This window comes from Onychomys torridus, chromosome 18 (assembly GCF_903995425.1).
Source record: "Onychomys torridus chromosome 18, mOncTor1.1, whole genome shotgun sequence".
NCBI lineage: Eukaryota > Metazoa > Chordata > Mammalia > Rodentia > Cricetidae > Onychomys > Onychomys torridus.
Genome location: NC_050460.1, coordinates 13,456,246 through 13,481,327, shown reverse-complemented (window position 1 = coordinate 13,481,327; position 25,082 = coordinate 13,456,246). Strand labels below are relative to the sequence as shown.

The 25,082-nt window shown below is 36.7% G+C and overlaps 2 protein-coding genes across 2 annotated transcripts; both read right to left on the bottom strand.

Moving 5' to 3' along the window:
- Positions 1-1,627: 1,627 nt before the first annotated feature.
- Positions 1,628-3,212, bottom strand: Pgk2 (phosphoglycerate kinase 2). Its single transcript, XM_036168335.1, has one exon. It carries the CDS (start codon positions 3,144-3,146, stop codon positions 1,893-1,895), a length of 1,254 nt encoding a protein of 417 aa, XP_036024228.1. The 5' UTR covers positions 3,147-3,212; the 3' UTR covers positions 1,628-1,892.
- Positions 3,213-11,647: 8,435 nt separating this feature from the next.
- Positions 11,648-24,870, bottom strand: LOC118569847 (cysteine-rich secretory protein 1-like). Its single transcript, XM_036168104.1, has 7 exons — positions 24,796-24,870; positions 22,007-22,123; positions 20,804-20,891; positions 20,174-20,319; positions 18,519-18,613; positions 15,683-15,771; positions 11,648-11,775 (listed from the first exon to the last, which is right to left on the bottom strand). Exons 1-7 carry the CDS (start codon positions 24,868-24,870, stop codon positions 11,648-11,650), a joined length of 738 nt encoding a protein of 245 aa, XP_036023997.1.
- Between the last annotated feature and the right edge of the window lie 212 nt (positions 24,871-25,082).

The following is a 25,082-nucleotide window of genomic DNA, read 5'->3' as shown; positions in this document are numbered from 1 at the left end:
TAAATATATATAAAAGAGATAAACAAAACAGCATCCAACACATCAAAAGTGAACAAAACAAACAGAAGGAAAATAGACCATACCTTCAAAAGGTGAACACCTTCTGCTCTGCTATTACAAGCTGACTAGATCAAATCCTCCAAAACCCTGTGCCTACATAGACCTGTCCTCCTTTTCTGTTGTTTCTGATCTGTGTTATGGCAAAGGGAAGTGTGGCTAGCATAATTAACCTGCCGAATTAAAACAACTTAAAAGGAAAAAAAAAAAAAAAACAGAAAAAGATGACCCAATGACAATAACAAAGCCAAGTGGTTTAGATGGCTACTGCAGAACATAAAAGCAAGGAGTGGGGGAGCCTCAGGTGCTAAGCAAGAAAAAAAAGGATATAAACATCTGAGTGTATCAATGATAAGTTTCCAAATGGGAAAAATGACTTAGCCCATGCCAAAAGGACCATGATAGGAAACATGGTTTAACAGAGACTGTGGAAATAGAATGTTCTAATGGTGAGCTACTTTTTGGATTAATATGATGCTTATCTCTTGTGTGAAGTAACCATGAAATTTATTGTGAGCAACAGTTGAAGGAGAAATTTTCTTTCAGATTTAAAATCTCTGGTTACATTCTGTAAGTATCCTACCCCCCATAATATAGTTCGTGACTGGCCACCTTAGGAAATTAAAGATTTGTTAAGAATCTAAAATTTAAAATAGAAAAAACAAACAGCAAAATCAGATTGTGACGTTTTCCAGAGGATGTAAGAACATAGAAGTTGATACCTGCTCTACAAAGAGGTACAATGCAAACACAGTTTAGATGTGGGAGACATTTGAGATAACGGGGAAACCACGGCCTCAGAACTGAAACAAGAGACAACAGCAAAGAGATAACACATTCTAAATATGGGAGTCCACCACTGAAAACATCCTGGGAAGCAGGACCAGAATGGGGGTTCTGGATCTGCTAGAGAAATGAATTTCTGTGATAAAACCCTGAGGGAGAGACATGAAAACAGTATTTAGACCTTCACACTTCTGCCTCCAAGGACTTTATCAGGTGTGCACAGTTAAAATTGGGAAAGACTTCTATTGTTTGCATCTGGATTTAAAAGGAGGAGGGGGAGGACGAGGACAAGGACAAGGGGGGAGGACGAGAAGAACCAATAAGTATTTGTGTTTCTAACACATTTTGTTGCTTTTAAAATGAGTTTTAAAATCTTTCTAAATACTGAAATACATACATTTTAATTTCAGAAACCAACTGTAAGAATTCAATTGTCATATATTACTAAATGTTGTTTGCTTTTTCAAGTAAATTTTTATCCATGCCCTGAATTTGGTTTTTAGCTTCCTCATTAGTGGAGATATCACTGGATTTTATTTTTCCTTTCTTTAAAAGAAAATTATTGGAGTTACTAAGTACTTCTTTCTCTTATATAGAATAAAAATGTTGGTAGAGTTCTAATTAGTTACATTTGCATAATGACATTCTGTTAATCTTGGTCATTTTACGATTTAACACTTAGACCTTCACACCATACTTTCCCTATAGCAGATTCTGTGTTATTTCCCACATTCAGAGAGAAACAATCAAGCTGTACTAAAGTAAAGATGACACATTCAACTGATTTGCCTCACTTCTTTAATAGGTGACATGAGGATGTTTCCTCCCTATGAAGTACAGTGGCAAGTCCTGATGAGATCTTGAAGAGAGTAACAAATGCATGGCAGAATTAACAAGATGTGCTCATGTTGTACTGATGGCGCACTGCTTGGTCATTACCTGGGGCTTGATACAGAGTAGACATTAACCAAAGTTAAGTTCAGATGTAAAGGCACTAAGCTGGACTCAGGACTCCATACTGGAAATAGGAAGCAAGAGCACTTTGACAATTACATGTTGCTCAGGGCCTCTACCCCAGGAAGGACTTTACCTTCCAGCAGCTCCAGACTTGCCCCACCTCCAGTGCTCACATGGCTGACCTTGTTTTCAGTGTCCCATTTGGCACAGCAAGTAGCAGTATCTCCACCCCCTATAATGGTGACACATCCCTTGGAGGTGGCCTTTACAACTTCATCCATGAGGGCTTTGGTACCATTAGCAAAGGCATCCCATTCAAATACCCCCATAGGTCCATTCCAAATAATAAGCTTTGCCTGGGCCACAATTTGAGCATTGTTTTTAATGCTCTCAGGACCACAGTCCAAACCCATCCAGCCAGATGGTATGCCAGATTCTAGAGTGGCTTGTCCAACTTTTGCATGCTCATCAAACTTGTCAGCAGTTACAAAGTCAACAGGAAAGGTTATCTTTACACCATTCTTTTCTGCTTTGGCCATGATCTCTTTGACAATCTTGGCTCCCTCTTCATCATACAAGGAAGCACCAATCTCCATGTTCTTGAGTTCCTTCAGGAAGGTGTAAGCCATCCCACCTCCAATAATCATGAAGTTGACTTTATCTAACATGTTTTTGATGAGTTGGATCTTATCTGTCACTTTGGCTCCACCAAGGATAGCCAGGAAGGGTTTCTCTGGGTGTTCTAAGACCTTGGCAAAGTAGTCTAGTTCCTTCTTCATGAGGAACCCAGATGCCTTCTGGGGCAAATTTACTCCTACCATGGAACTGTGGGCCCGGTGTGCAGTGCCAAAAGCATCGTTGACATAAATGTCACCAAGTTTCGACAGTGATGCTCTGAAGGCTTCTACTTTAGCTGGCTCAGCAACAACCTTTTTTCCAGAAGAATCCTGACCTTTACCTTCTTCCTCCACGTGGAAGCGTAGGTTCTCCAAAAGGATGACAGACCCATTATCTGGATTGGCACAAGTTTTCTCTACTTCAGCACCCACACAGTCCTTCAGGAACAAAACATCCTTGCCCAGCATGGATTTGAGCTCAGCAGCAACAGGCTCTAAGGAATATTTGTCTGGCATAGGGACACCGTCAGGCCGCCCAAGGTGACTCATAAGAACTACAGACTTGGCTCCCTTTTCCAGACAGTACTTGATGCTTGGGATGGCAGCCTTGATTCTCTGGTTGTTGGTGATTTGGTTGTTCTTCATAGGAACGTTAAAGTCTACTCTCATGATGACTCTTTTCCCCTTAACGTCTACTTTGTCCAGAGTCAACTTACTAGAAAGAGACATCTTGATGGTATGTAGAACAATCTCTTTACTGCTGCTAGGAGGCTTGCTTGGTGGTGATTTTTAACGCTTGAGCCTTGGCCCCACCCTGTCTCTCTGAGTTCTAAGTCTCCCGAACAACCGCCAGTGATAGGCTTTGAAAGGAAATTCAGCTCTATGATTGGTCCACGATCCTGTCTATCCTGGTTTGGAAAGTTTTGCCTGGTACAGGTTCAAACTGTCATCCTAGAATACTAAACAGTAAAACTGAGAGCTGAACACTAAAGATGGGAAATTAAAAAGCTTTCAAAGTAAAGAGCGCCAGAGGGCAGATTTTTTTTCTTCCTGGTTCTTGTTTTTACATCATCTTTCAAATTTATTTTGTTCTTAAGAAATTAAAAAGTATAACCAACCATAAGAATGCCAAAAATTTAAATAACTCTTCCTCACATCCAATCTCCAATTATATTATTGACTAAAATCCTCAGCAATGCAAATGATGAAAATTTGAAAGCAATTTTCTTTTAATTCAAGGTAGCATAAGATGTGTTCTCTGTCCTTGATAAATATTTTCTGATAAGGTCACAGCTTGCTGTAAGGCATTGCGATATATTCTTACTTCCTGTAGGAGTCATGTATTTTTCCTAGCATATGATTTTTAATTATTTATTTATTTTTAGAATTTGGTGAAGGAATGCTTCCTACCTCCTGCAGGAGACTAGCACAGGATACTAGCAAAGAGAACATCACATCACTTCCAGGACTCAGGAGTTATGATATTGTCCTTTTTCGTTCTTTCTTCTTTATTTTGTTTATTCCTTGTATGATTTAGAAATCAAGTATTTCTTGAGTTGAAATTTTCTACCAAAAATGAAAACAAGTAAAAAAAAAAATTCAAAAGCATATTTAGAAGGTTGGTTGAGTGGTGAAACTAGTATGACATCTCTCCAAGTTGCTCTTTTTGTTCAGGATTGCTTAGGGTGTTTGAGGTCTTTGGAGTTTCCACATGTATTTTTGGGGGTTCATTTTTCTGTTTCAATGGTGACTGTCATGTAGGGTTGCTTTGAATCTGTAAATCACTTTAAGTAGGTTGATCAGTTTCACAATATTAATTCTACAAATCTGTGAATGTGTGTGGTGGGGGATCTTTCCGTATGCCAGTGTCTTCCCCCATCTCTTTTAGAGATGTAAAACTTTCATTGTCAAAGTCTATCAGTTTCTTAGTTTTCTCCTAGAATTTTCTTTGCTTTTTGAGGCTATTGTGAATGAGAGTTCCCTCTTCCCATGATCTCTGTCTCAGTATGTTTGTCATGGCTTATTGAAAGGTAACTTTGTGTTCTATTCTTTTTTAATGTTGATAGTTTCTAGTTCTTTTCTGCTGGAATTTATGGCATCTAATGTATAAAATAATATCATCAAAAATAGTAATAATTTAATCTCCTTTCCTATCTGTATTCTTTCAGTTTCTTTCTTTTGTCATATTGTTGTAGCTACCGCTTCAAGCACTATGTTGCAAAAGTGTGAGGATAGTGGACAACCTTGGTTTATTCCTGATGTAACCAAATAACAGCGTTTTTCCCCATTTAGGGTAATGTTGATAGTGTTTGTCATATACAATCTTTATTATGTTGAGGTATGTTTCCTCCCATTGAACTTTGTCTAGGACTTTTATCATGAAGCCATGTTGTATAGGTGGATTTTTCTGTTTCACCAGCAAGATCCCAAATAACCACAGAGAAATATTATTAATTAGAAAAGAAATGCTCAGCCGATAACTTAGGCTCATTTTTTAGCTACCTCTTATAACCTAAATTAACCCATCTTTATTAATCCATGTGCTGTCCTGAGGCTCGTTTACCCCATGTACATACTTCCCATCTGACTGCTCTGTGTCTCATGGCATCTCCTCATGACTCTTCAGACTCTGCTCTTCTTCTCCCCAGCATTCTCTCTGTCCCCAAAATGCTGCCTAGGCATTTTACTAACAATGAGATCAACACATCTTCACAGTCTACAGAAGGATTATTCCACAGAAATTCACCCTTTTTGTCTAATTAAAAAGGAAATTTTTACTTTAACAGTAAAATTGTATACAATAAAAATAGTTATAAATTAATCCAGTCCTTTCGGATTTGGCAAAATAGAGATATTACTCAATCAGCTGTCTTCTACTGTAGAGTCCAGAGCTTCATACATAATTTACTTTCTGCAATGATTTAGGGAGGGAGAACTGTAACTATAACTATCTACTCTTCAACCCTATCAAAGACCAGAGAAGAATATAATATTATTCCTGAGCAAACAGAAAGAGCAGAGCAAGCAACTTCCAAAATTAAGAGATTACTAAAACAACTGGCTGCCTGGACAGACACCATAGATTCTTCCATAATGTTTTCCACATCCAACTTTGGCTTACAGCTCTAGTAATCTGACAGACATTTTTGAGATGCAGGGAATTGAAAGACTGTCCTACCACGTCTTGGCAAAGCTTGGCAGCTGCTCCTTTGTGCATCTTGCTGATTCAGTTTGGAGAGTATATTGTCAGCACTTGAGGCAAGGGCAGTTTCTTTTACCAAATGGCTAGTTTTTGCCATAAAGAAAACAAACTCCCTATGGAGGTACTTTAATGCCTATCATCCTCATTTGAAGTAAATTGATGCTGTCATGAAAAGCCTTAGGTTATTAAAGATGTTGAATGCCATATTCTATAGATCTCTGAAGTGTTTAAAGACCATCTATCTCTCAAAATATATCTATTTAACTTGGAAATCATTCTAATATGACTACAAGTTTGATCATTATAGATGACTAACTACTAACCTGTATTTTTAATTTTACATTACTTTTCTAATTTAGTTGCATAAGAATAATATTCCAAACAAGAGTAGAAACATACATATAGTACAGCAAAAATAATTTTGTATTTGTATCAATATACCAAAATCCATACTGATGCAAAATATTTTGTGATTAATGGTTGTTTTTTGATTAAAGTACATTCAATAATTTATCCTTTTTCCTATCATTCCTATACCATATCCACATTTTTTCCTTTAGGAAGATATCTTTGAATTTAACTCTTTAGTTTAGCATTTTCTCTGACTATGAGTAATAACAATTTGTAACCAACACCCATAAACAATGACAAATATCTATAATCCTTTGAATAACCAAAACTCACTCATACCCCATCTCTTGAGAATGTGAGCATCATGTTCTAGACTACTTTCTGTTATTTGTGGGTGTTGGTATCTTGGGGAAAACTTGAGAAAATCAGGATAATTATTAAGTCTTGACTAGAATAATTTGTGAGGTTGGATCATCTCAGCAAGCTGCCTCTGAGCTGTTTGAAACAGAATTCTGAGGGGACTAAAGGAGGCATTTTGAGATGGTGGATGACCTGGGCCATCTATTTTCATTGGTGTCTGGTCTCCTTATTCTGAAATACATAAACTTTTAGAGGTTCCATACAAGTCTGTATTAATACAGTATATACTGTGTGTTGTACACGTTAGTCAAAAACTATTTTTTGTTTTATGTTTTAGCAAGTAAAATATATATTACCTGTTTTGTAGTTTTTCTAGGTTTATTTATTTAAGTCTGTATTGAGGATTTTCAGAGGATTCTGCCCCTATAAAACTTGGTCCATATCAACCTGAAATGAATCCACATCCTCTCATTTCCTGTGGAAATAAAAGAATAACCTCTTCCCCAAAGTCATATACCTTTCCATTTTGAAGTCAAGATTTTTTTTTCAAGACAGGATTTCTCTGTGTAGTTTTGGTGCCTGTCCTGGATCTCGCTCTGTAGACCAGGCTGGCCTCGAACTCATAGAGATCTGCCTGGCTCTGCCTCCCAAGTACTGGGATTAAAGGCATGCACCACCACTGCCCACCTAAGGTATTATTAAAATATATAGATTGGTTTAATCTGGCAACTTTCATAATCAAATGTCTCTTAGTAGCTATCACTTCTTTATCAGTGGTCAAAAAAATTTAAAGACAACACAGTAACATAGGATCCAAACTCCCTGTGTATTTTCTATTTTTGCATGCCTTTTAAAGTTAATTGTGTTAATCTTTCTTTAAAGACTTTATTATTTTTACTATTTTTTATGACTGTCTATACCATTTTTTCTTTCTCTCCCAAGCCTATGTACATTGTAAACACACTGTAAACCATTTAGAGTTTTGGATTTTTTTTTCTGTTTAGATTTGTCTTTGCTGTGTATTAGTAATCTTTTCTGTATGCATAAGCAAAACTTAAATTCGCCATGTGGTTTAGTTTATAGCATTTTGGTGGGACTCTCTCTGGCAGCAGTCACACTAGCTGCTTGGCCCCACAGGCAGCATCCAGGAGATGTACCTCTGTACTTCAGTCATCATGGAACACATGAGACAAGGAAGCCATGTTTGGCTCCATGTTTGTGTTTAGAGCCTTTTTAAAGCTTTCCTGGGTCTCATGTGGATGTAGGAGCCCCACTTTGAGTGTTATATGTAGGCAGGCTTTTTTGTTTCAGCAGCAAGTTGCCAAATGATCACATAGAGACTTAATATTAATTATAAATGATTAGTTAATAGCTTAGGCTCATTTTTAGCTAGCTCTTATAAGTTAAATTAACTAATTTTTATAAATCTATATGTTGCTTTGAGGCTCATTTACCTCATGTACATCATCCCATCCTGCTTACTCTGCATCTCATGGAAGTTCCTCATGACTCCTCAGACCTCACCCTTCTCCCCAACATACTCTCTGCCCCAAAAATCCTTCCTAGCTATCGGTCACTCAGCTTTTTATTAACAATAAGTGAAATACCTCTTCACAGTGTACAAAAGGTTTATCCCACAACAATGTTGAATTTTGTCAAAGACCTTTTACTGCATCTCTTGAGAAGATCATGTGATCCTTTTGTCATTTGTATAATTTAATATATTTATTGGCTTATGTATGTTGAATTTACCCTGAGTCTCCTAAATAAAGCCAATTTGATGCAGGTGGATGACTATTTTTTATATATGCCCATATTTAGTTTGCAAGTATTTATTGAGGCTCTTTCTCTCTTTGTTTATTAAGGGTATTGGCCAAAATTATCATAACCATCAATATCATCAATATTATACTACTTTTCTTTCACCTTCTCTCTCCTTCTGCTTCTTCCTCCCCCTCCTTCTCCTCAGTCTCTTGCTTCTTTACCTGATTGCTTCTTCTTAAAGTAACACTAACTTTGTAGATGAAGTTTGTTAGTGATTCTTCCTTTCCTAATATCTTTATTATTAATTTTTACATCCTGACCACATTTTCCCATTCATCTCTTATCCCAGTCCTTTGCCCCATCTCTCTTCTGCCCCAATGTCCACTACTACCCTTTTTCTCTCTAGAAAAGGGCAGATTTCTCATGGATATCAACCCAACATGGCATACAAGTTGCAGTAAATCTAGACACATACCTTTTTATTAAGGCTGGATGAGGCGATCTGATAGGAGGAAAATGGTCAGAAAAGCAGCCAAAAGAGTCAGAGACAGCCACTGTCCCCACTGTTAGGAGTCCACAAGAAGACCAAACTACACTACTGTAACATATGTGCAGAGGGTATATAAGGTTCAGTCCCAAGCAGGGTCCCTAGTTGGCAGTTCAGTCTCTGTGAGCCTATATGAGCCAAAGTTAATGGTTTCTGTGGGTTTTCTTGTGGCTACTGCAATCTTTCCTCTCCCTCTTCCACAGGAGTCCCTGATCTCACCATAATACTGGCTTTGGGTCTGCATCTGTTTCCATCAGTTACTGGCTGATGTCTCTCTGATAATCATTGGACTATGAATCAGTCTATGAGTGTAGCAGAATATCATTAGGAATAAGACAATATTGTGTTATTTAATGTCCATGAGTTTACATAATTAAAAAGCATTGTTTCACTGTTGAATTTAAGTTTGTAATGCATGAGTTATGTAGAATACATGAAGTTATTTCAGTTAGTCTGAATCTGTTAAGATTCATTTTGTGTCCCAAGGTGTTGTCCATTGTAGAGAAGCTAAATGTAATATGTGAATATTTTTGTGTTCAGTGAAATACTCTATAGAAATATTCTACTTGATATTTGATGCCATTTAATTCTGGTGTTTCTATTTTTTTCTAAATGACTTTTCTACTGGAAAATGTGGGGTATTGAAATTACCTCTTATTATTGGATTAGTATTAATCTATGTCTTTATTTCCAGTATTTTTAAAAGATTTTATGTAACTTTTTATTTTCATTATTATTAACCAATTGTTATTGTTGATGCTTTAATAAAAGACATTTTTAAAAGATTTCATATAACTTTTTATTATCATTATCACTACCCAATTGTTATTGTTGATGCTTTAATAAAAGACATTTAAAATATAGACACAATGGGGGTTTGATCATTTTTCTAGTAGAAAATATTTTCAAAACACTAACTCAGTTTCACAAAAACAGTGGATTCATCAGAGTGACTTTAACATACATTCAGTATGAAGTTTCCTAGTTCTTAAGTATAAGTTAATCTATATAAAATAAAATAAAATAAAATAAAGCATGTTCTGTTATTTATTTATTGAGAGCAAGCAAGTGGAACAGCACATTGGAGGGACTTGGTATGTGGAAGGAGTGAGGCAAGGAAGAATAATCCAGAAAATATGGCATAGACCATATTTCCAACAAGATCATAGAAAACTTTCTGAAAATTGAGGACAGACATACTCAGACAGAAGAAACACACAGAACTCCAATTAGACAAGACTAGACACCCACAAAATGTTGTATTTAAAACATCAAATAAATAGAACAAAGTGAGGATCCTAAGAGCTATAAAATAAAAACCACAGGTCAATATAAAAGAAAGCTCAACAGTTTAACAGCTGATTTCTCAATGGAAAGTGTAAAAATCAGAAGAGCGCGGATCAATGTATTTCACATTGTAAAAGACCGTGAATGCCAACCTAGACTCCTGTTCCCAGCAAAACTATCTGAATAGCTGAAGGAGAAAAATATATTCTCCTTCTTCTATGCCTAAAAGTTCAAGATTTGGTGTTTCCACTATACACCACAGTTTTGCATGTTGCTTTCCTGTATGTGCCTGTTTAAATTTTTGTATTCTCTGCTTGAATGGCTCAGTTCTTTCGACTTTTCTTTAAGTTCTAATATTCTATCATCTACTACATTCATTCTACCTGTCCTTCCCTTTTCAATTCTATCTTCCCTTCAGTTGGAGTTCCCTTTAATATTTCTTTCTCTTCCTGAATAGTCTCCAAATTCTGAAATTGTCTTCATCATTTAGCAATATATACTAGACATCACTCAGGCATTATTTTATGTTATTTGAGATGTTTTTCATGTCTTCTTCAAACTCTTTAAATTCCTTGATAAAACTTTATGATTTTTTAAAGATTTTGTGTCCTGAGGTTCATTCTCATTGAAAAATGTTTCAGTAAATGTAGTGGATTTGGTGGGGAGGGGTCACAATGCTGGGACTGTGCATATTGTGTTTTAGCCATTTGTCCAGGGAATGTGGATTTCTTCCATTGATTAGATTCAAGGGCACCTCAGAGTTATCTCAGTGCACAGGATGTCTTAAAGTTGAGATTATACATATGATCTAGGGTCCACTGAACTAATCAGTCTGTGTGGGCATAGTAGATCTGTGATCCGAGCTAGGCCTGAAGGTTGGATATGCCAGGGTAGGATCAGGAATATTTATAAAGCTGGGCTCCACTATTATGTATTAAATGAAGTGTGTACTGATTAACACAAACTCTGGGGAAGGCTAAGAACCGTAATGTAAATAAAAATTAAGTAAACTGTATCATAAATATTGTAGTACCATACTGGAATAAACAAACTCCAAATGAGCAATTCAAACAAATACTAGGGGAGGATTAATATGCAAGTAGTAAGATTTATTTAAATTTTTAAAACAATCAAGGTCAATGTAATCACTTGGACATGCAAATTCTACTCATTAAAGCTACATTTTTATAAGGTTTAAAAAACCCAACAACAAAAATGTAAATTGAAGTTTAAAACGTGAACCACTGATTCTGGTGCATGTGAAAAAAAAAAGCAGAAGGTAGGAAGAAATCAAAGAAAGCAAATGTGGATTTGTTTTCAGATATAGTTAGCTAGGTAGAGCTAAGAAAGATGACTTCCAGTTACAGTAGAAGTATATGCTGTTCCTTTAATGCATTGAGCTCTGAGAACCCAATTCTTATTTTCAGGATGGAGTTTCAGTGACCTTAGTCATACAGACAAACAGTACGACCTTGGGTTTGACTCAACTCCATAAATATGTCACAGAATTCAGAGGTCAAGATCCAAGGGTATTATTAATTATGTTATTTCAAAATCTTTGGGTGAACATTATTTTGGTTAAATGGGATGATATAAAAGAAAGGAATGTTTACTGTTTGGAATCAATTGAATGCATCTATACTTTTAATATCCTGGTGGAATGTGACAAGCCTAAGTAGAGTCTTTCTTCACATGGCACTGTTCATTTGTACTGGATATTTAATGAATTTTGCCTTCACAGTTGCATGTAGCATTGCAGTTTTGTTTAACCATTGGATAGTCACAGGTTAGTGAAGTCTTCAAATCTGCACAGTTAGAATACATATCTTCATATTCACAACTATTTGCTGAAAGAAAGAACAAAGATATTCATTGCTTTGTTATTATTTTCCTGTATTAACAAAGCCAAACTAAAACATGTGAGTTGGGAGAAGGGGATTGAGCAAATGAATGGATGTCCTTTAAATTAGAGCTTTATAAGATGTCTTTAAGATGAATTAATACATTGCTTCACTCACAAAAGGCTTGAGAAAATTAACTTGAGTGATTCTTTGAGGAACTAAACTATCTAGAGGCTAGAAAGATGGTTCAGTGATTAAGAGTTTTTTCTCTTCTTGCAGACAACCTAGTTTTGATTTTCAGAATCCACATCATGGCTTAAGACCACCTGTAAATTCAGTTCCATACGACCCAATGCACTCTCTGTCCTTCATGGTCACTATGTTCAAATGCATGTGCATAAATATATATGTGCACACAACCATTTATAAACATAAAATAAAGATAAATACTAAAATAGAATCTCATATTTAAAATGTCAGACATTATTCAAGTACTTTCTAAACTTGAGTATGGTTAATATTTAAACTCTGTATTCTCAGCAAATCAAGTTTCATTAACATGTTCTATAGCTATTCTGCCTGGCAGGCAGTCTCTTTATGTAAAAATGCTGACCATTAAATCATTTCAGAATGTTCTCTTTTCCAAAATTGCCCTAGACTTTGATTCTGTTTTTCATACCAGAGGAGCTAATTTTGTGAAAACAGAGACTTGGAAAAGAAGGTAATGGAGAAATTTTTCTGATTATTAAATAATTATATTGAAATGTCCAGCATGACCACAAACTCAAGAAAACTCATTTGAAATTCATGACCCTACAGTCTTTGTCATTTCTTTGATGTATATCGACAGCTCATGAACCTCCAATTAGCTCACCCAGTCTCAGAGAATTGGAAATTCATAATTACCAAATAATTCAAAATATCTTGTTTATACCCTGTACTTTTGCTACCTTTTATTGAGAGAGAGTCTGATTTGTTGCCTAGGCTAGAATCCAGCCCATAAATCACACACCTTTGCTAATTCCACCTCCAGAGAAGCACCACTACAGGCACATGGCTAGTCCTCTTTCATTTTGTGTGGTGGGTCTCTGCAGGCTATCCAGCCAGCAGGGGAAAAATATGATCCATGAAGATATAAGAATGAAAGTCAGCCTGATTTTATGGTAACAGTGCTGGGCCAGGACTTCTAGATTCTGGCCAAGATCATTTTACATTAGCCGTGTTTAAGTCCAGCACAATTTTTGGAAAAAAAAAAAGTTGTCTGATAACAATTAACATGTACACAGCAATTGAAGACATGTTTATATTGAGATTCTTTACACAGTACATCTGTCTTCTTTCATAAGAATGGGTACTGGTTTTTTTTGTTTGTTTCTTTGCTTGTTTTTTCCTTTTTATTTATTATATTTGTGTTTTACTTTTACACATCAGCTATGGGTTCCCCCTGTCCTCCCCCTCCCGCCCCCTCCCCTACCTTCCCCCCAGACCCTCCCCTCCATTCCCATCTCCTCCAGGGCCAAGACTCCCCTGGGGATTCATTTAAACCTGGTGGATTCAGTACAGGCAGGTACAGTCCCCTCCTTCTAGGCTGAGCAAAGTGTCCCTGTGTAAGCCCAAGGTTCCAAACAGCCAGCTCATGCACTAAGGTCAGGTCCAGGTCCCACAGCCTGGGTGCCTCCCAAACAGTTCAAGCTATTCAATTGCCTCACTTATCCAGAGGGCCTGCTCCAGCTGGGGGCTCCACAGCCCCTGGCTCATAATTCATGTGCTTCCATTGGTTTGGCTATTCGGGCCCCAGGTGGAGCTCCAGGAGTCCAAGTGTTGAGAAAGAGGAGGGACTGTAAGAGTGTGAATTGTTGAGACCAAGATTGGAAGAGCACAGGGACAAGAATGGGTACTGTTGATTCAGAGATAGTGCCCAGGATTTAGGTCTAGGAAGATGACTAAAATAAACATTACCCCTGCAGGTGTCAGGATTGGCCAGGCTCTGAGATGACACAGAAGTCACTTAGGCTGTTGTAAAGCACAAGTGACATCACTCACAAGAATGGGTTTTGTGACCTAAAATCGATGCTGAAGATTTACAGATAGAGGGTCTAGGATAAAAGTGAAACAAATTCTGGGAGATACAGTGGACCCTGTCTCATCAGACAGCAAAGGATCACCAGGATGTAAAACCATGTAATTCCTGACATTCCAGAAAGAGCAGATATGCATCTCATTCCACTGAAGAGATAAACTATGTGTTTAACTTTCCTGACTTCCCTGATGCTTATCTGTGTGCACAAGGCCTTTTTGTCCTTTACACCTTTCCATATACTTGTATATATTCATCAGCACTGAACAGGCACAGTTAACAAAAAAGTTTCAGTATTCTACCTCCTCTCTCTGCAATCCATTTTCGTGCAGAGGTGGTGAAAGCCTTTCAATCCCAGCACTTGGGAGGCAGAGAGGTGGATCTCTGTGAGTTCAAGGCCAGCCTGGTCTACAGAGCAAAATCCAGGACAGGCTCCCAAACTACGTGGAGAAACTCTGTCTCAAAAAACAAAACCAAAAAAAAAACAATACTAAAAACAGCCTAAAGCACAAATAAGTAAATTTTAAAACTGCTAAAATTAAAATGAAGATCTTTTCCTTTCTATTTCTGTTTAAAGTCTTTCAGTTGGCCATTTGTTACTGCTAGGACAGACTACTTTAAAGCCACATTCAGCAGAGCTGTGAAAATTTGGGTCTCCCTTTTTCAGTTTATAATCTTAATATCATTAGTACTTTGAACTTTATCCATACAAATACACAATAAAGAATTCTGCAATTCACTGGAAAATGCACAAATATCCTAGCAAATTGCCACCAGAATTTTCCATGTTGATTTTGATATTATTTTCCATTTTTATAAATACCTTATTGCTGTTACAGTTCCTTCAGCTAACCCGGAGTTTGATCAATATTCCAAACTATATTTAAACTTCTGGTTCTCCTTCCTCTGCCCCCAGAATGCTGAGATTATATTTTTTTCTTTGTATTCATAATAATACTAAAAATGAAATACTATGACATTCATGTCACTCCCTTCCTGTGATGAAATTCTAGCATTTTTAATGTACTCACAATATGTACAGATTTGATTTAGACTCTAAAAATGCACAGAAAATGGCTAAAAAACAAAAAACAAAACAGAAAATCATGTAACTGATGACTAAGTGGAAGAATATTCAAATAACAATCTAGTGCCATGAGATGGATCCAGGTAATGGTACTTGCCACTAAGCAACTTGAGATAAATCTCTAGCACCTTTATCATGGGAGGAGAGAACTAATTCACACAAGCTGTCCTCTAACCTCAACACACAATCACACACAGAAGCCATTGCACACATATATGTGCCTATACATATACAGAGAGACACAAATACCCATTATCAAATAAATAAAATTGTACCACAAAATTAAGATGATGTTCTGGAGGAGCTTGAGAATTTGTTGTGCTAAGCTTCTTGGTGGGCAAAGAATTGTAGTTTATTTCTTCCTTCTAGGCTGACCTGAGTTCTATTATCTCAACTACTTAGATTGCGTCCTCTTCTTAAAATGCCAACCTTAAGATCTTACTGTCATTGAGGATAAGAAATTTCACTTTAAATTTTAGTGAATTATATCCATAGAAATATTTCTGTAAAAAATTTCTGTAGACTCCAATAGCAATAATACCAATATAGTAACAAATATGCAATGATTTTAGATATTTCCTTAGACAATATAAAGTATCCTGTTTTTTAATCCTAAACACATGAAAATTTGTAATTCCAAAAATGAGATGTTAAGTACATTTTTGTTGCTTGAAAATAAGGCTATGCTATTAAATCTTGAAACAGATTGATATTTTATATTGTTATGTTGGTACATTAATAAAACTTACTGCATAGTCCATCTTCACAGTGATCAGGACAAAGGGCACATGGTTCTCCCACTGTGTAAGGGATGTATTGCCTTCCTACAAAATTACCACTGAAATTGAAATGGAAAACATCAAATACTTTCAATTTTTCTCTGTACACTCTATCATTTATATATATAATCACCTAGATATATTTCCATATATATATGGAATCAAATATATATATATATGGATTCATATTAAAGCTTTAGCTATGCCATACAAAAACCTAACATTTCCTAGGAGTATTCAGATATAGATCTGAAATAATAATGGGAATCCATTCACTCTTTCCCTCAACCATCATCTTAGAACCTGCGCAACTGAAATAGAGTTAATAAGAGTAAAGGTTTAGAAATGGTTTAATGTTGAAACACTCTCTTCATTTCCTGATAAACCTGGAAAATAACCAAGACAGGAATGCTGCTTAGGGATAAAAGATATTTCCTATAGAGAAAGTTACTCCAGGAAAATGCTGTGATTCCTATAGTGTGGAGGAGGTCCCATTGATGATGTAGTGAGTTTCAGGTATTTAAGTGTATAATTGTGAAAGACATAATGTTTAGGAAGGTTTGGGGTTTTCTGAAGGTAGCATGTAGGTTTGAGACTTCTATGATTATCAAAAATGACAATATTAATGAGAAAACTCTTTATAAAACAATCTAAAGGGTGCAGTACTCTGAAAGTGCCAAGCCTGTGCCTCAGTAGGAGCGTCACTTCCCTGATCATCATAGGAAATTAGAAAAGCCAAATTCTGCATTGCACTAAGGGTGGCAGGGTATGTATGAGCAATGTTAAGAATGAAAAAGTCATAAAGTGTTGTACAAGATCTGTCACTTGCTCCTCCTCATACTCATCTGACACTTCCAGGTACCAGGCTCCAGATGCCCTCTTGACCAGGCAGCTGGACAGAGTCCAGTGGCTTCCTTCTTTGCATTTTACTTAAGGTCAACAAAAAGATACTTGAAAATTCTTTGAGAATTTTACTTTTAAACCCACACACATATTAGAAATGAATCATTTAAAATACTTGATTTGAAGATGCTCAACCTAGTGTTGTATAAGTTTTTTGCACTAAAAGGATAATAGAGCTAGAGAGATGTCTCAGTACTTTAGAGAACATATTCCTCTTTTAGAAGACTTGGGTTTGGTTCCCAGCATCCATATCGGGTGGCTTGCAACTGTCTGTAACTCTGGTTCCAAGGAATTTGATGACTTTGGTCTTCACAAGTGTTTAGGGTTGACAACCCGGGACTGGATAACTTATCAGGAGTCTCCTCCCTGAAGAAAACTGATCCTTTCTCAGCACCCATAGATTACCCATAACTCCTTATCCAGAGTAATATACCCTTTTGTTATCACCTTTGGTTGTCTCCCTGAACTCGAAGATAAGAGCCTATTGTTAAAAAGATCATCAACTTCATACACAGGAGTTGGAGGAAATGAGCTGAAACTGACATGGAAGCCTCCTTCCTGCAGATTAGCTCTCAGAGTATTAGAAGATGCTATGTAAGATGCCAAGTGAGAAAATAACCAATGGTTTTATCTTTCTGCAAGGCTGTAACAATGACTATCCTGCTTGCTATTTTCCCAAGCTTAATTTCTGTTGCTTTATTTATGCATGTGAACACCCACATACCCACAAAGGCCAGAAAAGGTCCTTAATCCTAAAGTTAAAAATAGTTATGACCTACTTGATGTGGTTGTTGGGAATAAAACTTGGTTTATCTGCAAGAACATCAAAAATTCTTAACCAATGAGTCATCACACAGCCCTATGTGCTCCATTATACCTGTAAGAGTTTACTAAGTCTTCAACTTCAAAGACTCTTTGAGAGGTCCTTAATATATCTCAAATAGTTAAGAAAGCTATAATCTTAACTCTTTCTCTGGAGAATTTACTAAAAAATTCTGAAAAACACATTCCCTAGAACTTGATTTTAAAGCCATAAACTCACTTCCATTCTATGCTGTGTTTGAGTTCTTAACAAAATTCCCATGAAAATGAACATATATTCATAATCTGTTTATTAACGTAATTTTTATTAAAAATACTTTAATTATATCTGCCTCTATGTTTGTCCATGTGTGGCTATGTGCATGTATAATAACAAACCTGAGATCATGAATTTGAGAGGAAGTGTTGGATAGGAAGATTTGGAAAAGGAGAGAGAACTATGGAAATACAGTACTCCTATATGACATCTTCAAAACAAAACCAAAAATTTTATTTTAAATTTTTGAGACAACTGTTCTCTGTGTTGGCCTGGCTGGCCTTGAACTCACAGGGATCCACCTACCTCTGCCTCCTTAGTGCTTGGATTAAGGCATAAACCACTACTCAGCCTCAACAATTAAATTTTAAAAACAGATACAACAACTTATATAATAAGGGGTAGGATCAATTAATTAGAAGCCCCACAATCACTAACCTGTGTCATTCATTCACGTTCACTCCTGGTCTACTTTTAAAAGTTTGCTTTGTAGCCTACAAACATAGCATGAACTGACAATATGAATTCACAGTCCTTATACTTGGGTCCTCATGTGGTCATTAGTCGAGAAAACAGCAATGGAGGAGGGAAGAGAAATCATCTTAAAGATAAGGAAAATGCTTCTGAGTGTGATTCATGGAACTGATGAGATGGACATTTCAAAGATTTAGTTAAGTAAGTTTTATCTCTAGGGAATATTTACAAGTTTTTATTTCCCTCTCCAAGTGTAAAATAAATCTTTAGTTTGTTTTTATACTATGATAATTTTAAAATGTCAAGTTGCATTTGATGTTGTTGAAAATTAACTTTGAACTGGATACTTACGGAGGGCAATATTGACAAACATACAAGAATTTCAGTGATTGGTCAGGGCATTTAGCAACTCCACATGCAACTTGGAAAGATGTATTCCAAACAACCTATAAACACAGAAACAAGGACAAGGCACAGGTCAGAGAGGAAAATAATACAGAAAAACAAATACAAAATTTAAAACACTGCTGGTATACTTTGTTTCTGTATGCTTTATAGATATATTTAAGTGATTGAATCAAACTACAGATGTTAGAACTAGCTCCCTAAGGAGCTGCTCTTGTTCAGCTAGTCTAGAAAACTTTCAGGAAGCACTCAGTGGAGTTTATGAAGGCAGAGAGTGGCTTCAGTCCTATCACATAGAAGCTTTCTTTTTTGTCATCTTTGACAGTTTCCAAGACAACAGGGATGCAGAAGGGTAGGCTGAGGCCAAGAATTTTTGCGTCAAAATCAAGGCATCAAAGAATCTATGTACACCAGGGTCTTCCTAGTGTGATGTGGAATTTCTCTAACAATGCTTCCAACTCTATAGGCATGTGACCATGAACAGTAGAGGGTAACCTGGATATCAGGTCAATTCCTGGTCAGACATCAAACTGACCAAGATATTCCTGGTGACTACACTGAAATGCTTTTGCAAAAACAAGTGTCTTGTGTCCATAGAGCTCTGACCTTGGAAGATGAACCAGAACTTCCTCTCAGAATCACAGAAGAGACTGTTCAATTTGATACTAAGGTGAAACCATGAGTATCTTCCTTTCTGGGTAGCCAGAGATCATGACTGGCTTGCAAGCCTTTCTGGTACAACCTGATTGAGGGCTGACACTCAGCATAATTCTTAGAAGTTTTATGTGGCAGGTAATTCTGTGTAGAGCTGTGGTCTTGAATTTTCTGGTTCCCTCCTGAAACTATGTTTCAGCTCAAGTCTCTCACCCTCAGGATGTGATCAGGTCAGGGAATTGGAGTTGTCCTGTGCCTACACCACATCAGGATCTTCTCTCTACCTAGCCAAGCAAGATTCCCATATCACCTTCCTCCTAGGTTTGGAAGGCCCTCTTTGATGGAGGAAAGGATAAAGCTTCAATCTTATAATTCTTGCTAAAAAAGTCATTGTACTTGATAGGAAAGGGGCCAGAGGCCTGGGCCTTTGGATCCAACACGAAGCTAGCTGTCATGGTTTCTGGTTTAAAAAAAAGAAGTCCAAGAGATATCTTTCCCCTTTCACTCCGGATCTATAGAGATGTACAGTGCTGTTAAAGCCTGTGGAGGTGCCTTAGAATATAGGACATTACCCTTGTTTGGGGACTCAAGTCAAGAAATTATGGTTAGAAAAAAAAGTAAGTATGCTCCCATATTCCCTTACAAAGATTAGATAAGCCATTGGAAGATGGCAACTCCAATATCCAATGATTATCAAGAAAAATGTACAACCAACCACTCAAGATCTTCCCCAAGTTGTACAGTTGGTGTGCACTCTCTCTATACTCCCTGACATTGGGAGACTATGATAGGAAGACAGGAAGTTCAAAGCCAGTATGAGCTACATATTGAGCCCTTGTCTCAAAAAGGAAATAAAACTCACTACACTGAAATTCTTCTTTGAAATAAGTCAAGTAATTAAAAATATTTCCTTGCCTAACACTTACAGAGAGAGTACTTTTTCTTACCTGAGTATAATGTCCAACTACTGCATCAGTTCTATTTGGACCTGAACCAAAGCTGAAATCATTGACTTCATCATACCAGCTTTGGATTGCATGAGACCATGATGCTGGGTAACTTGACATAAAGATATTTTCACCACATCTTATGTCTAGGGAAAAAGACAGAACACTCACAAAGACAGCAAAAAATAAAAAAGAGGAACACAAACACATACAGACATACATGCTGGGCACACCCACGTGCTCTCTCAGAATCGCTGCCTTTTAAAATAAAAAAGAGATTCTAATTTCAAAGTTCCTTTATAAGGACTTAATTAGTAAAGATTTTCATCCAGACATCAGTTTCTAATCTTCAAAGCAGAGAAAGAGACGATCCATACCTTGCTTTAATTGTAAACTAGTTGCAATGCACAAAGCTGGCATCAGGAAAGACAGTTTGGATAAAATATAAAACATCCAATAAGCACAAACTGGAGAATTTCAGAGCTATCTCTTCCACAGAGATATTTAACTTTTAAAGTAAGCAGTATCAAAATAGGTGCTTATTTACAATGTTTTGTCAGCACAGTGTGAGAAAGTGGGCTTTCCTGTGTGATTCTCCATTCGATCATAAGTGACTTTTAGTTTACTTACTGGTGGTCCTGGCTTCTGGAGGACTGTGTTCATAAGTGCACTGGTTTGCCCACCTCTGTGCATTCACTCGGGCATCATTGCTCCATTGCTAAAGAGGAAAAGGAAAGAAGATACACACGGAATAACTCAAACCTCAGAGTCACATGATCTTTGCAGACAGACTGATATCATTGCAAAATAGCTGTAGGCACCTTCTGATTTTCATCATAATCAATATATAATATAGTATATGTCTAAATTTTTATGTTAGCATACATATCATCAGCGTTTTGGTGGCATTTATAAATAAGTTTATTTTTGCATATTTTCCACCCCCCATCTTCTTGATCCTGCCCATCCTCCCATGCATGCCCTCTCACCCACAGCCTCCATTTGATGTCACACATGTTCTCTTTCCTTCCACTTCCCATGCCTTCTAGAGTCCCTTTACCTTCCTCATGATCTTCTCACTAGTGTCATAACCTATGTTCAAAGTTACTCTAACTTGTATATGGCCTCTTCTCTACCAAATAAATACTATTAGTCTGTCTTCCCAAGGCCACAAAAACATACTAAAACCTTTAATTGTCTATTGACTTACTGAAATCCCAACAGAAATCATTCAGGACTGAGTAATTGCTGTAGAGCAAGTATCACTATCCATGTCCAGATACTAAGACTGGTTTTACAGCTGTAAGAAGTTGCCTCATAAATCCCAGTTTCATTTGTTCCCTCATTAAATGAATGTAAGAGACACATGGAATTTGGTTCTGGATACAGACAGTAGACTATTTAGAATAAGGGTCATTGGACCTTAAAGGAGAAATGTTCTGACCCTGGATTAGGAGAGAGAAGAGTGAGCCAAAATGACAGAGTAGCTTTTCACTGAAGACCAGAGTCAAAAAAAATTGATTTTAGTTCAGTCACTATAATTGATGTAGCTCCATAATACCAATGAGTCACTGTTATAAAAGAAATTTAATGAATTCTTCTCTAATCATTGCACAGATAAAGACACAGAAGCAGAGATTCAACTCTGATCTCTATGTGCATGCCATAGTATATGGACACACACCCACATACACACATATGCAAAACGAACACTTTTTTAAAGAGAAGCTAGAATAGAGATGGACACTCTTAGAGCACACAGCAGAAGCCAGATGCTATCCACAAGCTCCAAACATAGCTCTCCAGTTGTACTGTCCTGTTGTGAGTCCTCACCATCTTTAGTAAGTCACTACCAGGGGGAGAAACCATTCTTCTCAGTTGGTTGTGCTTGTTTACAATCTCTTCTTGGACTGACTCTCTAGTCGTTGACAAATTCTCAAAATTTTCATTCTAAAGGGAAATAAAATTAAGAGTCATGTTAGTGTATGTTAAGGTTGCATAAAAAGGTGTTGTCTAAGGTGAATGAAAGTCATTTTTAAAGTCCTCAGTCCAATGTTAGTCATCAATTCTTGACAATAAATGATAAAAAAAATCTATGACTTTTCATTAGAAACACTTTAAGTAGAAATTTTGATAACAGAATGAATTCATGACATGTCAAAGTAAAAACTCTTTGGAGGCTACAAATGTTAATTTTTGTTTAAGAAAGATCTGTAATGACAGCCATGTACAATAGAGAATTTTAAGTCATTCACACTCAGGATGTATCAAGGAAGTGTTAAGGATGAAGACACATAATTTATTATAGACCTTATTAGGTAATAGCCCTCTGACTAAGAGTTTGAAAGCTTGTGAGATAATGTGTAGGCCCTTAGTCAGTATACGTGTGCATTAGAGAATTTTATAAGTAACAAGTTTTTGTGATCACTCCAAAGACAGCTTTATCTAATAAAATATCCAAGTCAATTTGGAGACAATGGGTTCTTAGTAATTTCATAACCTATGTCCAAAGATACTCCCTCTTATATATGGCCTTTTCTGTACCAAAAAATTACAAGTTGTCTGTCATCTCAAGGCCACAAAAAAAAATACTAACACCTTTAATGGTCTAATGACTTACAGACTTTACATTTCACTGAACAGCAATAAGCCTGCTAAGTTAACTCAGATGCTGATATTTAATTTTATATTTTTTTTTCATTTGTGTGGGACACGTGGATGTAATGCTATTATGTGAGTTGGCAGAGACATAAGAGCCACTTGCTGATACAAACATACCTGAAAATGTGCTGACTTATAGTGTAGTCAAGATGTTACAGCATAACTATTGATGGACTGACCCTCACATACATTTTATCTCAGTGCTGGGCTCAGTTGTTTCTCCTTCCTGCAGTCTTACTTCCCTGAAGTCTCTGCAGACATTGCACTCATGGATCTAATCACACTGCATTGCCAGTGGGTGTGACTTGTCCATCTCTCCTAATGTCTTATGTTCTGATGGCACTAATGAAAGCCTTGTGCCAAGAGCTCTCTCACAGCTACTGATATCTAAAGCAGAAAGGATGTACATGTTAAAGTCATTGCTTGAAAATTCTCACATTTTATTTTAATGTAAAGTAGCAATATCCCCAGATGTTTATTTATTAAGGGAATGCCATCAATTTCTAAAACATTTTTAAATTAAGTGTATATTTTTGATTTCAATATGGGTTTGTGTTGATGAGTGCAGTGCCAGTGGAAGCCTTAAGACAGATATGGGGTTGGAGAGATGGCTCAGCAGTTAAGAGCACTGGCTGCTCTTCCAGAGGTCCTGAGTTCAATTCCCAGCATCCACATGGTGGCTCACAACCATCTCTAGTGAGATCTGATGCCCTCTTCTGGTATAAAGTCAACAGAGCACACATATACATAAAATAAATAAATAAATATTTCTTTAAAAGATAGTATCAGATTCCCTGGAGTGGGAGTTACATGTGGATGTAAACCTCCTGAGGTGGATCCTGGGAAACAAAGGGTCCTCCTCAAGAGCAGTAAATGTTCTTATCCACCAAGACATCTCTCCAACCCCCCAACCCCAGATGTTTCATTTTAACCTGAAAACTCAATCTAAAGATGTTTTACTTCTAAAAACAAAATGTGTGGCTTCTGAGAAAGCCACTATTATTTTCTGCTTGTTGTTCTACCTTCCACAGTAGCTAAAATTTCTAAAAAACAATACATGTCCTTACATTTCCTTTACAGGGAGTTGTACAGATTTAAAAAAAAAAAAACCTACTAGAACACTGATATGTGAGTATAAAATGTCAAAGGGTTTGTTTTGGATAGAAAGGTGCCCTAATAATACAACACCACAAAGAAAAACCAAGAGAAACAACAATAAGTGACACCGAGAGATGAATCATTTCTCCATGGTAACTCTCAAAGAAACCTTCATTCATAAAACATGGCTTGAATGTCTCTGCTATCACATCTTGAAAATTTATAAAGAAGTATCAATAGACGAAAGAGAGAAGGCAGGAAGAAGGGATGAAGGGAAGGAAGAAAAGATGGTTCAAGGTGGCTTAAAATACAGTCATTTTAGGAAAGAAACTGGGAATGCAAACAACTTGAAAGAACACCTAGATAATTGTCTCCATATTACTAATTTGATTCTGGTAACAAAGACATATAACTTATATTCCAAAACAGGTTTAACCAGTTATTGGCACTCCATACTCTTGAGGAATTCTAGTAGTCTTCAATGCAGAGGCCAAAGACAAGTATGAGGGCTACAGCAATGTCCAATGCTTCTAACTTTAGTAGCTTTCTAACTAAAGGGAGAGAATCTCTGCAGGTAATCTAAATAAACAAATAAATAACAATTATTTGGCTCATGTGTATACTTATTGCTTGCATAATATTATTGCTTGCATAATAGATGTACTTAAGAACTCTGGTGTGTGTGTGTGTGTGTGTGTGTGTGTGTGTGTGTGTGTGTGTGTGTGTGTGTGTGTATGTGTGTAGTGCTGAGAATCAAACTGACTTACTCCATACTTTGGCCTTTTATAGTATTGAAGAGTGATCTGATGGCCTCCAAGCCTTCATAACTGCCTAAATTGTTCTGAGAAGATACTAAACCTTACCCATAACTCATAGTCGTCTTGAAGAAGGGATGAGGGTAACACAGCAGACAGAAACAACAATGGGAATAATGTCATGTCTAGAAAACAAAGAAGAGAAAAAAAGGTCTGCATTTGAATATTTAGTCCTTGAGTTCTGAGTAACACAGACGGTATGTGGGAAGTAATGAGATCCATTTCCTAGATTTTCTAGCAATGGAACAAGGAGGACACACTATTTATATAATCAAAATGATAATAAAATGAACTCAAGAAGCCTGCTGCCAGCTGGTGCAATAAGGAATAAATCA

What these genes read in the sequence shown, in the direction of transcription:
- Pgk2 (XM_036168335.1), bottom strand. Translation starts at nt 3,146, where the DNA reads ATGTCTCTTTCTAGTAAGTTGACTCTGGACAAAGTAGACGTTAAGGGG.
- LOC118569847 (XM_036168104.1), bottom strand. Translation starts at nt 24,870, where the DNA reads ATGACATTATTCCCATTGTTGTTTCTGTCTGCTGTGTTACCCTCATCC. An exon ending in GTAGTGACTTACTAAAGATG is followed by an intron (nt 20,892 to 22,006) that starts GTGAGGACTCAC and finishes TTTCCTCTTTAG; the next exon opens with CAATGGAGCAATGATGCCCG. An exon ending in TCCAGAAGCCAGGACCACCA is followed by an intron (nt 20,320 to 20,803) that starts GTAAGTAAACTA and finishes CTTTTTCCCTAG; the next exon opens with ACATAAGATGTGGTGAAAAT.